The sequence below is a fragment of the Bombus bifarius genome, unplaced genomic scaffold (genome assembly GCF_011952205.1).
Source record: "Bombus bifarius isolate JDL3187 unplaced genomic scaffold, Bbif_JDL3187 scf7180000008232, whole genome shotgun sequence".
Classification (NCBI taxonomy): Eukaryota; Metazoa; Arthropoda; class Insecta; order Hymenoptera; family Apidae; genus Bombus; species Bombus bifarius.
The window spans coordinates 42,271-55,651 of NW_022884527.1; the positions used below are offsets into that span (position 1 = coordinate 42,271).

General features: G+C 31.4%; 3 protein-coding genes across 9 annotated transcripts; 2 read left to right on the plus strand and 1 right to left on the minus strand.

Moving 5' to 3' along the window:
- Positions 1 to 34: 34 nt before the first annotated feature.
- Positions 35 to 5,880, minus strand: LOC117211371 (transmembrane GTPase Marf). Of its 6 annotated transcripts, none has more exons than XM_033455167.1 (14): positions 5,240 to 5,380; positions 4,674 to 4,762; positions 3,961 to 4,045; positions 3,730 to 3,856; positions 3,266 to 3,659; positions 3,084 to 3,191; positions 2,747 to 2,767; positions 2,264 to 2,417; positions 2,052 to 2,190; positions 1,661 to 1,974; positions 1,293 to 1,588; positions 1,052 to 1,219; positions 780 to 976; positions 35 to 694 (listed from the first exon to the last, which is right to left on the minus strand). In XM_033455167.1, exons 2-14 carry the CDS (start codon positions 4,689 to 4,691, stop codon positions 490 to 492), a joined length of 2,226 nt encoding a protein of 741 aa, XP_033311058.1. In that variant the 5' UTR covers positions 4,692 to 4,762; positions 5,240 to 5,380; the 3' UTR covers positions 35 to 489. The 6 variants fall into 6 exon arrangements, with proteins under 6 accessions (XP_033311058.1, XP_033311057.1, XP_033311055.1 ...); XM_033455166.1 differs by having other exon boundaries at positions 4,674 to 4,765; positions 5,240 to 5,379; XM_033455164.1 differs by lacking the exons at positions 4,674 to 4,762; positions 5,240 to 5,380 and adding an exon at positions 5,749 to 5,880 and having other exon boundaries at positions 3,961 to 4,247.
- Positions 5,777 to 7,135, plus strand: LOC117211376. 2 transcript variants are annotated; one of them, XM_033455172.1, is made up of 2 exons: positions 5,777 to 5,859; positions 6,576 to 7,135. In XM_033455172.1, the coding sequence occupies exon 2, from the start codon at positions 6,678 to 6,680 to the stop codon at positions 7,101 to 7,103; it is 426 nt and encodes a 141-aa protein (XP_033311063.1). In that variant the 5' UTR covers positions 5,777 to 5,859; positions 6,576 to 6,677; the 3' UTR covers positions 7,104 to 7,135. The 2 variants fall into 2 exon arrangements, with proteins under 2 accessions (XP_033311063.1, XP_033311065.1); XM_033455174.1 differs by lacking the exon at positions 5,777 to 5,859 and adding an exon at positions 6,291 to 6,427.
- On the plus strand, positions 5,879 to 9,109 carry LOC117211372 (probable 28S rRNA (cytosine-C(5))-methyltransferase). The gene is made up of 6 exons (XM_033455168.1): positions 5,879 to 6,041; positions 6,256 to 6,526; positions 7,422 to 7,678; positions 7,739 to 7,854; positions 7,919 to 8,091; positions 8,159 to 9,109. The coding sequence occupies exons 1-6, from the start codon at positions 5,916 to 5,918 to the stop codon at positions 8,962 to 8,964; spliced, it is 1,749 nt and encodes a 582-aa protein (XP_033311059.1). The 5' UTR covers positions 5,879 to 5,915; the 3' UTR covers positions 8,965 to 9,109.
- Positions 9,110 to 13,381: the final 4,272 nt, after the last annotated feature.

The following is a 13,381-nucleotide window of genomic DNA, read 5'->3' on the forward strand; positions in this document are numbered from 1 at the left end:
AACATAAGGTCTTTTATAAGTATAATCTAATAAATCTAATTTCATTATTTTATTTACTACATAAGTAAGATTCAATTATATCTCTGTAATAGATTTGAGTATAAATCAATATGTACTTCGATTTCATATTTCAAAACACTGGCGCTATATTTGTAAAAAGATCTGTTTTAGCATGATTTATTTGATGAAACAAATTATAAAAAAAGAAAAAAATTAAAAAATTTGTTGGAAGTCTATTGATGTAAGACATTTTGTGCTAATCCCTCTAAAAACAAATTATCTTTCTTAAATTACAAAAAATTCAATGTTTTAGTAAAAACATTCCTTCTATATGCATAAATCATTGTTTCAGGAAACATATCCACAGATACATAGATTAGTACATTGATAAGTTGTATTAATTATCATACATGCATAGACATATTTTCTGAAACAGTGATGTTCATCAATCTTTTGTAACTCATATTTCTTAAAAATGACATTCAATGCTTAATTTAATGACTTTAAATATGCTGCATTGAATAAATCGAGCTCGTTTGTTAAATAATTAGCCTTATTTCGTAAAACTTTAGCACTACTAGTTGCTTCCTCTAGTATTCGTATTGTACTTGCAATATTTTTTAGTTCGGTATCCATTTCGGATGTTGTTTCATCTACTAAATGACACAGACGTGCAAAGGTGCTAGATAGCTCTCTGCAATTATATATAAATAATATTAAAATTAATTTTGCGATAAAGTAAAAGTAGTAATAATTCAGTAAAATAAAATAAAACTCACTGTTGTACTTGATGACTGCAATTCGCAGACGTGAGATCCACTATTAGTTTCAACTTTTTTGTAGCATGAGATACGTACTGACGTTTAAACTCACGTTCTTTTGCTTTATTAGTCCATGTTAATCGTTCATAGAGATATAGAGCACCATAAATAGCACCGGTTACCGCTATAAGTCTCCAACCAATTGTTTTTAACATCTTAAGCAAACAATTTCAGTAAAATAGATTTCATCCCTCAATAAAATAGATGCTTTTATTGTGTAATATACTTACAAATCCAGCAACTATAAGTCCTCCCATAGTTCCTTGAGATGTTATAGATGCTATTGCGATTCTAGTAGCCAATGACAAATCGTCTGATCTTGGTTGATGGTTTGGAGTACTTGACATAAATTTTATAGAATCAACACTTTCTGCAGGAGACATAATTGCTGGTGGTATCTACGATTATACAGATTAAATAACAATTTTATTATTACAAAAGTATTTTATACTATCGAATAAATTATCTTACCTCCTGTGGATAATTAGCAATGGTTAACTTCCTTCCCTGTCTTCCCGCAAATCTATTAATTATGGCTGTAATTCCCCAAGAAAATCGAAATTCTAAATCTTCGTGAAAATCTGCGCATAGATTATCACAATTTAATCTGTACAAAATTTCGAATGGTTCTCGTCTTGGTAAAATGTTTAGAGACATTTGTCTCTTATTCTCTGGCAATAAATTTGCCATTCGTTCTGTCATTTCTCTCTGGGAGTTTTCAATATTCAATGCCAATGCCGTACTGAGTCTTGCTCTTAAGTTGGAACCTATATAAAATTATAAAGTTACAAATTTTATAAAATAAAGATATGGTGAATAAATTAAAAAAACAATAATACCTAAGCCATTTTCTACGTGTGTATGAAGTTCCCGTTTATATACATTTAGAACTAGTGGGTCGGTATGGAACGGAACACTGAATTCATCAATAAGTACAGCTAATCTACGAATTTCTTCGCTCAGAGCTTTAGACACCCTTTGTTCTACATCCTCCACCATATGATGAATTTTGTCCTTCATTTCTTGAGTCAGCAACATTAATTGTTGTTCCGTGTAATTTAATTTATCATGGACATCTTTCTTAATACACAATTGTTCATTTTTCATTCTTTGTGTCCTATCTAGTATTTCATCTAGAGTTTGTCGTATTTCCCTGAAGAAAGTATATTTGATTTTATGCACTGAAAAATAAATATTTAGATAGAGTAAAACAGATAATAAATTATTTACGTAGCAATATGTTTTCCACGTTGAGAATGCTGTTCAAATTTCGTTTTCACAGCAGACTTTGAAATACATTCTTCAAATTTTCGTTCAAAATCTTGAAATTCGAAATACCGATTTTGAAATCCTTCTGCTAGCGCACCATCTACAAAAAGTTTCAAAAATATTAAAAATATATAATTAATACAAACCATAAATAAAGAAATCATGTGTCTTACTATGAGCAGGTTGACCACGTTGTTCTTGCATACGAGCTTGAAGAGTTTCTTTTGCTGAAACGAAGAAAACTCGCTCTTCAGCATCTTTGGGTGTGTAGACTTTTAATTCTCTTGACAAGAAATCGACAGCCCGCTCTTGATGTTGTGCCCTTACCTACACAAATGTAAATTGTAAATAAACATAAGTTACATTATAAATTGTAAAATAATGTAAAAAGCAAGAAGCACATAGTCAAGTTTCTATCACATACTATAAGCATTGAATTGATGCAACTTATTGCATTGTTAAAAGAAGATTCTATTTAACTTAATTTTAACGAGTAATTTTCCATGCTACAAAATTTGTGCACATTGTGTCTCTTGCATAGTGCATAGACTTTACTTATAATTAAAGTTATATATATCTTTCTCAAAAAAAAACATTTTACAATCAAGAAATATGAGTTCCACTATACTTAAAATTTACCAAATAGAATAACTTACCTCCTTCTGCTCTTTGACCAGCTAAAGGATAAATGGGGTATTATGTGAATTATTTAAGTAAAGCTGCCACTGCATACAGCTACTTATTAAAAAAATTTGTGCTTCACACATATACTTTTGAATACACTAATATTAAGTTGTTTATGTGCAAATGGATTTCGAAATAATATGTAGTACCAGCTTTAATAAAAAAAAATTCAGAATCTTCTTATATAAAAAACTTAATTCATTTTTAATGAAGTATATTTAAAAATACTTTTTTAGTGACTTTATAATGCTATATTATTAAACTTATATTTACATAATATCTGTTTCTATAAATTTATATAACACATACCTGTTCGAAAAATTCTGGTTCTGAAGCAGATGCATCCCATCTATTATTTAAAATGAAGATATTTGGTTTAGATAATTTTGTAGATACTTTGTGAAAAAAGTTCTTTTCCTGTAATTAGACTGTTATAAGTACATACAACTAGAAGTAAAATGGTGTAAAATTCAACAAAAGTGGATACATACTGTCACCATTAAAGTAGATTCAGCATTAGCCACGAGCACAAAAACATCTGCATCCAAACAATGTTTGTCAATCCACTCATCCAGATTTGGTGTCACATCCACTCCAGGACTGTCGACAAATACTACATCATCTCTTAATAACAAACATTTTTCTTTTGGCCAAAATATTCTCACTAAATGACTTTCACATAACTTTTCTTTGCAGAGAGCATGACCTAATTGACCAACTGATTGAACAGGTTGTTTCTCAGTGGTTCCTTCTGTAATCAAGTAAGCTTCACCATTATCTGAACCTTCAACTTGTAAGAAGCAATTTGTTGTATGTCCTATGCCACTTGGTAAAATTTTATCACGTAACATTGCGTTAATAACTGTACTCTTTCCATTGCTAGTTCTGTAATATTTTGTAAGATATATAATTCAGATATGGCTAATACCTTTTAGCAATAATTCTAACAATATACCTTCCAAAAAATGCAACTTTCATGTGATCTCTTTTAAGTACATCTCTAATTGCACGAACCTTATCAACATAGCTATCAATTTTTTGTGCTTCTTCTGCAGTGACAATATTACGTTCAGCTTGCAATGCTACAAAAGTAATTTTAGTAAAAATGGTTTAATATCATAATTTGATCTTCCTAAGATCATATTTTCATATTCAAAATCTTGTATATTTCAAATGAATTACTTACATTTCATAAATCCTACAGTGTCCTGCACATAGTCTTCTATTTCCAAAAATATATCATTGATCTTTTTCTTGGCTTTAACAAAAATCTGAAGGGGAGAATTATCAGTTCGTATATCTGTCGATCTCAAGTGGCTGTCTCCTCCAATCATGGACATTGTACGATTGATGTAGGCAGCCATAGTTTGTAATTTACTTTATTGTGTAAGTAATATGTTTGGCAAAGTAAGAAAAAATACAGTGCAATATTTTAGGCAGAACGATGATGCAGTGCACAGCATGCAGGATCAACTGAAATCATAAAAAAAGCAATAATTAAATACCTTCTAAGAACAATTTCTATCTACATGATTAAATATATATTTTATGAACAATTGCATAGAATCATAGGGCACTTACTAAATATATATAACAAAACACATATAATAAGCAACATTTATTTAAATATGAACATTAAACAAAAAAAAAAAATTAAAGGAAGATAACATTATAATATAGCACAAGGAAATTTTAGTATATTAAGAACAATACAATGTGACATATCAAAATACTATGCACATTTCGGTACTGAATTTTTATATGCTTCTAATGAGATAAAAGTTTACATTTAAAAGTCCCAAACACTTGTGTGCAATGTATACACATATGATTAACTATATGAAATGTATCACACATAATAAGCATTATAAAACATTGTAATATACAAGGCAAAAAAACCTTTTTGTCTTTAGTCATTGAAGTGTCCTTTGTTGTAATATGAATGAGATGTAAGTTTGAATGTCTCCGTTAAATCAATGCCTCCAAATCTTCTAGAACAATTTATCATCGTCTTATAACATTTTTATATTAAATTTAGTATTAATACAGAATATAATTTATATATTCTGTAAAATATTCAAAGGAATAATTTTAATCGATCTTTTTTATAAGTCATAAATAAATTACACAACGAAGTGTTTTGATTCTCATATTGAATGAATTACTTAAGTCGTTACTTATATCAATTGTGATATTTATAAATTCTGACGATTTAAAGTATACGTTTCATACAAAATGATTGCAACAGATCTTTCTACGTCTTTATATTTCACTTTTAAAATAAAAGCACGCATTACGAAGCGCGTTAATGAAATAATAAATATCACTTATTTATTATTCAAACATCTCTATTAAAGGAAAATAAAAACTAGTTACTGAAAAAGTTGAAAATACACTTTTCAATCATTTGCCGAAATCTAACCTATAATAAAATTTCATTTAGTCCAAGAAAATTGTCATCTTACCGTTAATAGTTAGGACTTTCCTGATATCATATTTCTAGTTGAATATGTTTTTAATCGTACGCAAAACAATGAAAAACATTTCGTGATTACAAAGTATCTAACGAATTAGAGATTAGATCGAAGTACATTAAAATAAATTCACATGTGAACTGATTGGTAGTGGTAACAAACACGTGACATTCTGTACAAAATGAAGGCTTATTTTTAAATATCATCTCATTCTCCTTATAACTGCTATGTATTTGTCAGTAACATTAAATGATTCATACATATATAAGATTATTACAATTTGAAAATTGTACATTCTTTTAAAAATTTAATTTTTATTAGAATCACTGAAGTCGGAAATTGTTTTAGTAATCTTAAATAAACCGTCACGCGACTACTAATGTCGAATTTATTTGCGATAAAATTGTAAGAAATAATAATAAATGTATTTATAAGAATACATTACATATTTAAATTTGGTTTTTGGTGAAGACGATTTTTTCTTTTCATGCTATAATTACAACGTGTTTGGTAGATTGTGCGCATCTCCTAATGACATGGCTGACATTATTCTATTTCGTCTTGCGTGCACGAAACACATATCCATATAGAAGCCAGTAATTAATCGAATAGTAAGTGATCAAAATTAAATTTGATATTACAAAGTACTATCTTTTGATGCGATAACATGACCAGCGGATTCGTGCATTCCATCAAAGTTCCAAGACTTTATAAATCTGCTGCTAAGATTGTTCAGGAGGTTCGTGAGAAAGGTGGTAGTCTTAAATCATTGATTTATAGACAAAAACATCCTGTAAGTTAATATCTAATAAACATATTAAAAGAAAAGCAAAATGAAGTAATTAAACTATAGAAAAATTTACCGAATATATAACTATTTTGAATTCATCGAATAACTGATCACTTTTCTCATTTCGGAGTATCATAGTCACATGGTTTTCGAAAGAGTACATATTTATTTATGTTATTCTCAAATAATAATGTTACCTTTTTGTTTAATAATATAGAATGTGTCCGCGATATATTCTTTATGCCTCAATACATTGCAAAGAGAAGAGCAGTTAGATCATCTTATAAAGAAAACTAATATATTAGTGAATGAACCTCGTTTGCAACCGTGGTTAGCAAAAATTCTGATAACAGAATTACTTTGGGGAAAGAAGGCCTTGAAAACTGAATGTAAACCTGCTCAAACTATACTTGCGTATGAACAAAAATTTCGAGAAGAATTAAGCAATATTAGTGACATTGATGCGGTTCAAAAACCTCATAAAACAGGTAAAATATATTGTATTTACTTATCAATGAATGCATATTATGTTTACAGAAATGGGCCATTCGTATGCAGGAAAATTAATAACCACATCTGATCTCAAATCTAAGATATATTAAGTCAATTTCTTTGTAAGAGAATTATATATCCAGATTGATGGTTCTAATCATCCGTAACAACCGTATACTTACTAGCCGACATCCTAGAATTAAAAGACTTTTCTCTTATATGGATAAAAATCAACAAAAAGTAAATCAAAAAGAAAGTTCGTTTGATCAGAACAAAGATCAAGGACCAGTTATGACTTTTGTAGCTATATTGGCGAAATTGTTCTTATACAGCATTGCTATGTTTACTCTACCATTTGCTGCATTTTTTGGAGTACAGCATATTATGAAGGTTGAATTTCACATAGATAGATTCATAACAAATTGCATTTCTGTGTTTGCTGCAGTAATTACAGTAAATTTAATAATAGCTTGTTATGTTTATCAGGCACTTCATGAGCCTGACAATGCTAGTGAAATCAAAGCAACTGCAGATCAACCTTCTAAAGATAGTTTAAATGAAAAAATTGATTAGATATTAAAACAAATGTATTTATTCTGCATATATATATATAAGTATATATTTTTTAATATATATTAATAACATATTAATATTAATAACGTATATAATATATTTGATATTTGTAGTAACTATATATAGTAAGTGTGATTTATATATTTCTATATTTTTTATTATTATTGTACATATATAATAATGCCAGTAGCAAATATAGTAATTTACTATGTATTTAACAATAAATAGTTTAGTAAGGAAGCACGAGTTTTACTTTACATCCATTATAAAATCAGTTACCTTCATGCAATTGCTAAAAAAGAATCTCACTTTTTTCAGTAAAAAAAGCAAGATATGTTCGTATCAACACTTTATTAGTGTCACTAGAAAAAGGGATATCTTATTTTCAAGAGGAGGGATGGTCTTTCATGCCGAAATGTCCGAGTTATGTAGAGCATTTAAATGTCATAAAAAATTTAAAAAAGCCAAATTTTATTCAGGATTTTCATATTTCTGAATTACTTATTTTTCCACCTGACACAACTTTTCACGATCACCCTGGTTATCAAAATGGAGAAATTCTTTTACAAGACAAGGTAATTTCTATCAAAAATGATAGACAATTAATATTTTAACCATTTTTTTTATATCTTCAGGCTAGCTGTCTTCCATCACACCTGTTAAATCCAGAACCAGGCTCTACAGTACTTGATCTATGTGCAGCTCCTGGAATGAAATCATCTCACTTAGCTGCAATAATGGGAAATAAAGGGTGAGACCTATTATGCTATTTTGTACTGAGTATTCTATAATTCTATTATATATGATGTTTCTAGAAAAATTTACGCAGTGGAAATTGATGAACGAAGGTACAAAACATTATGTGAACAAGTTAGAATAACAAATGCCACTTCTGTAGAGACTGTCAATAAAGATGCATTAATTTTGAACCCAAATGAGTATCCCAATGTGGAATACATTCTAGTTGACCCAACATGCTCTGGTTCAGGTAGAGTATATATAAATAAATATATATAAATAAAAATGTTTATCGTAAAGAAATTCTTTTATCATAGGTATGTTGGATAGACAGATAGTGCATGGCAATGAAAAATGTGACCCACAGCGCCTCAAACAATTACAAGCATTCCAAGTTTTCATTTTGCGACACGCTTTATTAAATTTCCCGAATGTGAAGAGGATTGTTTATAGCACTTGTTCTATTTATCCAGAAGAAAATGAGCAAGTAATAGACGAAATTCTTGAAAATGTACAAGACGCGTACAAGCTTTCTCCCGTGAAGGATTTATTAAATCAAAACTGGCTAAACTTCAGTTCGAAGAAATATAATTGTTCAGATAAATGTCTTTATGCCAATTCTGTCATAGATTTGTGCAATGGTTTCTTTGTGGCTGTATTTGAACGAAACTTTGATGTGCCACTGCCAGAATACAAACGAAAAGGAAACGTTGCATTAAATAACAGAGAAGTAGAAGAAGTAAAAGAAGTAGAAGCGTTACACCTTGAGAAAGCAAATACGACACGGAAGAGGAAAAAGCGCGGGAAAAGGAAAAGTGCGAATCAAGGACCTTCCAAAGATGAAGAAAAGAGTGACAGCATAAGTATTCTAAACGTTTCTTCTGATTCGGCTAAAATCGTCCAAGAAATAAACATTGATAATGATAATGATTCGTCTCAAAATGATGGCGATGAGTCCTGTCAAAATGACGACGATGAGCATTCTGAGAACGATAACGAAGTTGCTATTAAAAAGAAGAAAAGGAAGATTGAACGAAAGATTATGCAGTTGCCTCGTAAAGGTCTCCGACTATCACTTCATAAAGAAGTCACATTACAGAAAAAGAAAAGGAAAACCCTTTAAAAATATAACTTATTATTCTTGGACGTTTTTTTATTGTTCTTACGTAAAATATATTGAGATCTTTTATATTGGATTTGCAAAAACAATAAATACATACTGTTGAATTAAAGAAAGGAACAGGAATAAAATACGAATAAAATACAGGAATAAAATAAGGATACGTTCTTTTCCTTTCTTCTTTATTTTGCTTTTTGTCTGTGTGATACCTCTTTAGTTATTTTTACCGTTATTTCGGATAAAATCAACGTCTTTTTATCGTGGTAGTGTCGTGCAACTTACGACCACGGCACGAAATCAAAAACACGCATCACGTAACCGATACTACAATGTTATGTCCTTCAGACCGAATACGTTAAATTCTACAATAATTTATACATATTGTTTAAAAAAAGATAAAAAAGAAGTAGGTAAGGTAATTAATTTAAACGAAACCATAAAATTACATATCAAATATTATTACTTTTATTTCTCTTTAATTTCATCTAATTCCTTGTTGGCAGGTAAGGGCTTTTTGTGAAAAAGAACAGTAGGTTAAAAAATTAGTTAATAAATTACCATGTATTCGTACTTAATTCAATATTTTTCGTTTCATGATCCAAGAACACGAGAAATGGTTCGTTTCAAATATAAAATTCGTTCAAATATCATCCAAAATCTCAACCACAAGGATATCGTTAAAACGATCCTGATAATCCTTATGATGTACATGATGTTTCCTCAATGAGCGATGAAAAATACGCCTTAGCCACGTACCAACCTTATCTTGCCATTCCCGGAAACAAATGCATTCCATGTGAACGCTCCTGTGCCTCGTTGCGTTGACCTACAAGGTCTTTGAATACCTTTAGATAAAGATCTTTTGATAAATCAACCTCTTATGAATCGCGGTAATATTCAATGATAATATGATAATGATAATTATGTATGTATAATATAGCCACGTGATTGCATCATTAATTATATGCATGATAGCTGCTTAATACGAAATTTTCATAATTGTTTTTGAGATGCGAATTTCATCCTGTGATATTTTTCTCAATGAGTATAAATATTGTCAAGTTTATTTAAATTTAATATTGTAACGGTAGATAAAGACTATAACGTGATTACAGTAGTTTATCAGTATCTATCGAACCTAGAAATTCATGAATCGTAGTAGTGCAAAGAGGGACATGAGCAACGCTAGTTAATGTATCACAACAAGCGTATATCTTAAAGGCAAGGAAGACAGGCGATGGCAACAGTATAAGTGGAGGCCACTCAACTGTAGAGTGAAAGCTTCGAGTAGATGCCACAATGCAAATACGTTATAATTGTACTGTAATGATTATTTTACTTCAAGATATGTGTTACGCTTATAAACCTGCAAATTGCCATTTATTAGCTGTACTTTTCACAGAATTAACAATTTAGCTTTCTAGAACGAATATCACGAATAAAAAAAGATAATTCATAGAAAAGATATTAAAATATATGCTATTGAATGCAGAAACTATATCTCTCATATTGTTTTTCTTGATAAAAATGATAACATTTAAAGCAATTATTGTTTTTTATACTCTTCTGTGCTTTTTTAATAATGCGCGCTAATTAAGTTCAGTTTTTCAGGCACACACCTTCGTGACATTTATGGAACAATGTTGGATATCATTTGAGCTTCTTATCTTTATCGCAAATACGATACTTTACCACCGTTCTGAAACTGTATAAAGAAAGAAAAAAAAGAGAACGATTGTAGCTTTCGGCCAATGGCTCTTCCAGTTTTATTGTAAAGTCGATAGTATGAAGGGAGACACGGCTCTGTCGTTTTTGCTCGATTGCCCGGAAAAGTTTCGAGTATCGCGTGAAATCATCGTGGCACATTTTTTTTTTATTCTTCTGGACTAAAAAAGTTTTCCCTTTTTCTAATGGCTTGCCCCTTAATCGGATATTGGTACTTCCGTGACACGAAACCCGTTGACCTGCTTGGTCCCTATGGATTTCCGGTAGCTTTCAAGCGTGCAATCAGCAATCATTTCAGTAAGACAAAACTGCTTTTGTTTGATATTTATTTTATAGCATTCAACTCTTCTAACAAATAGCGGATCTAGGTGAAACAAATATTAAATAATTAGATACAAAATTAAATAAAATGTTACACTTGTTACTTCCTAACTTCACCCTCCTGAAAGTATGGAATAATATTAGGATTACGACATATTGCAATAATATTAAAAATACAAAATAAAAAAGATTCTAGACTAAAAAGTGTTCTAGTTTCGGAATTAACGACGACTTTCCTCCCCTTTTTTCAGTCGAGTACATTTCCAGACAGAAACAAACCTAACAAATTTCAAATAGTCTAATAGAGAGAAAGTTGAGATTCGGTGTTCACCGAATCCCGCTGATTCACGCTTACTGTGATATACGAGCTGCTCGGCCGCTCGATTACTTAAGTGGTTGAAGAACGAATCTGGTCAGCCGCCTTCCGTGGCGAACACGCAACTCCACCAAAGTATCGACTATTCGCCCCTCCGTGGACGGAATATTATAAAGATGACCACTGTAATGCAACAAATCAACTTTACGATGTGAAATCATGAAATAAATACAATTAAAAATTATATCTCGAGAAATATTTTCTGATGTTAAACGGATATTATAGGATCACAATAATAAATTCTCAGATATTTTACAGGTCTCAAAATGTTTGACAAATATTCTAGTTGGAAATTTTTATACAAAGAGGAGCGTCGGTCGAATGTGTAGTATTAACGTTATCGCTTGTTTTGTTCGACCTTCGCGGCGGCCGCCTTCTGTATCTTGTATTTATATCATGCATTCTGCAATTCTTAAGCTTTATGCGGCTAATCATTCTAGTCGCCGTCCGATAAGTCTAGTATTCCTGGCTTGAAGAAATGCAAGCCATCTAGGGATTGTTAAAAAAAGATATTGAGCACGGGAACAAACTGAAGCATGTTGAACAACATCGAGTCGATTCAACTTAAGTCTTTCGAAGCTTCAATTACCAGCATTATCAAATGTTGTCCTAGTTTCTTTCACCTGGTAATCCTATGTCCTAGAATGATTGTTGTTTCTCTTCGTGTTTTGCACTTCTACGATTTAAATTGTTAGTTATTCGATACGGAACATTTCGTTTCGTGCTACTAATTATCAAAGTTCCACTTGACCAACCGTCCACTAGCCGTTATTACGCAAAGGTCGATTTGCGTTATGCGGTTCGAACGTTCTCAGTTAAGATTATAATTGTTCAATATTTATGTATTATTAACGACATAGATGTCGGACATCACACCGATATATGCAAATACGCTACGTTTCTTCTGAAATTTTTAAATGCGAAACAGCCACGCTCCTTCTCAGAAATCGCAATCTTCTGCACGCAAAATACTTATACAATGTATAGATACTTTCCTTCAGGATTTTCCAAAGTCTGCCGCAATATTCTTAATTTTACGAATCTTTACGAAACTCTACGAAATGTCACGAATCTCTGTAAAGCGATGGTGATTATAAATTCCTCTTTTCAGCATTTCCTTATCTGCACGAAATCCCCCAAGTTCAATGCCCAGTTATATAATATATATAGATAATATCTATCAGTTTCGTGTATGTTTTTCACCTTAATCCATGTTAATGTTTTTCATCCTTAATTTTTTTTGATTTTGCTAAATTATTTAACCCGTTATATATTAACGCGATACTTTCTTTGAAACCTTTTAAGTCAATTTACAGAATGTCCTTAATGAGTTAATGATCCGTAAATTTTTATCTATTTTATCGACCAATTTCTGTTGACGATATTTCCATCGATTATAGGGGTAGGTGGATGGCGATCTGAACGGAAGACGAGGCTTGCGCGTAGCTTCCTGGTCGCGGTGCAACAAGTTCGGTGCTCGTTTCGCCGGCGACGGTTCACTGACACGGGGCGTCGATGCCGGCAAACGTCGCCGGGCAGGAGAATGGCGACGTGGACAACGACGGCGGCGCCGAGGTAGCGTGGTTCGTGGCTGTCCCTCGGAGCGACACACTTGACGTCGAGACGCCATCGTCGAAGGACGCATGAATATGTATACTATCGCGACTGTCCGGTGTTATCTCGCGTCCAAATGAGACTTGGTGTCGATGGACGATCAATCAACACGGTGTTACGTGCTTTTCTCTTCCTTTATTCCTTTTGCTATCTTCTTTCTTTCGTTAATTTTACATCGAAGTTGGTGATTACAATCTAAAATCCGAGCAGATGGAGTTATTACTTTTTAAACGAAATCAAATATGACTTCTTTTTCTATTCTCTATTTCATCCTTTATAAATTGTGATGAATGGTGACCATGCTGGATGGAAAGATGAAGTGAAAGAAATCGATTGTGGTGAATTTCCGGTGGGTAGACTAGGATAAGTCGGTGCGTAGGAATG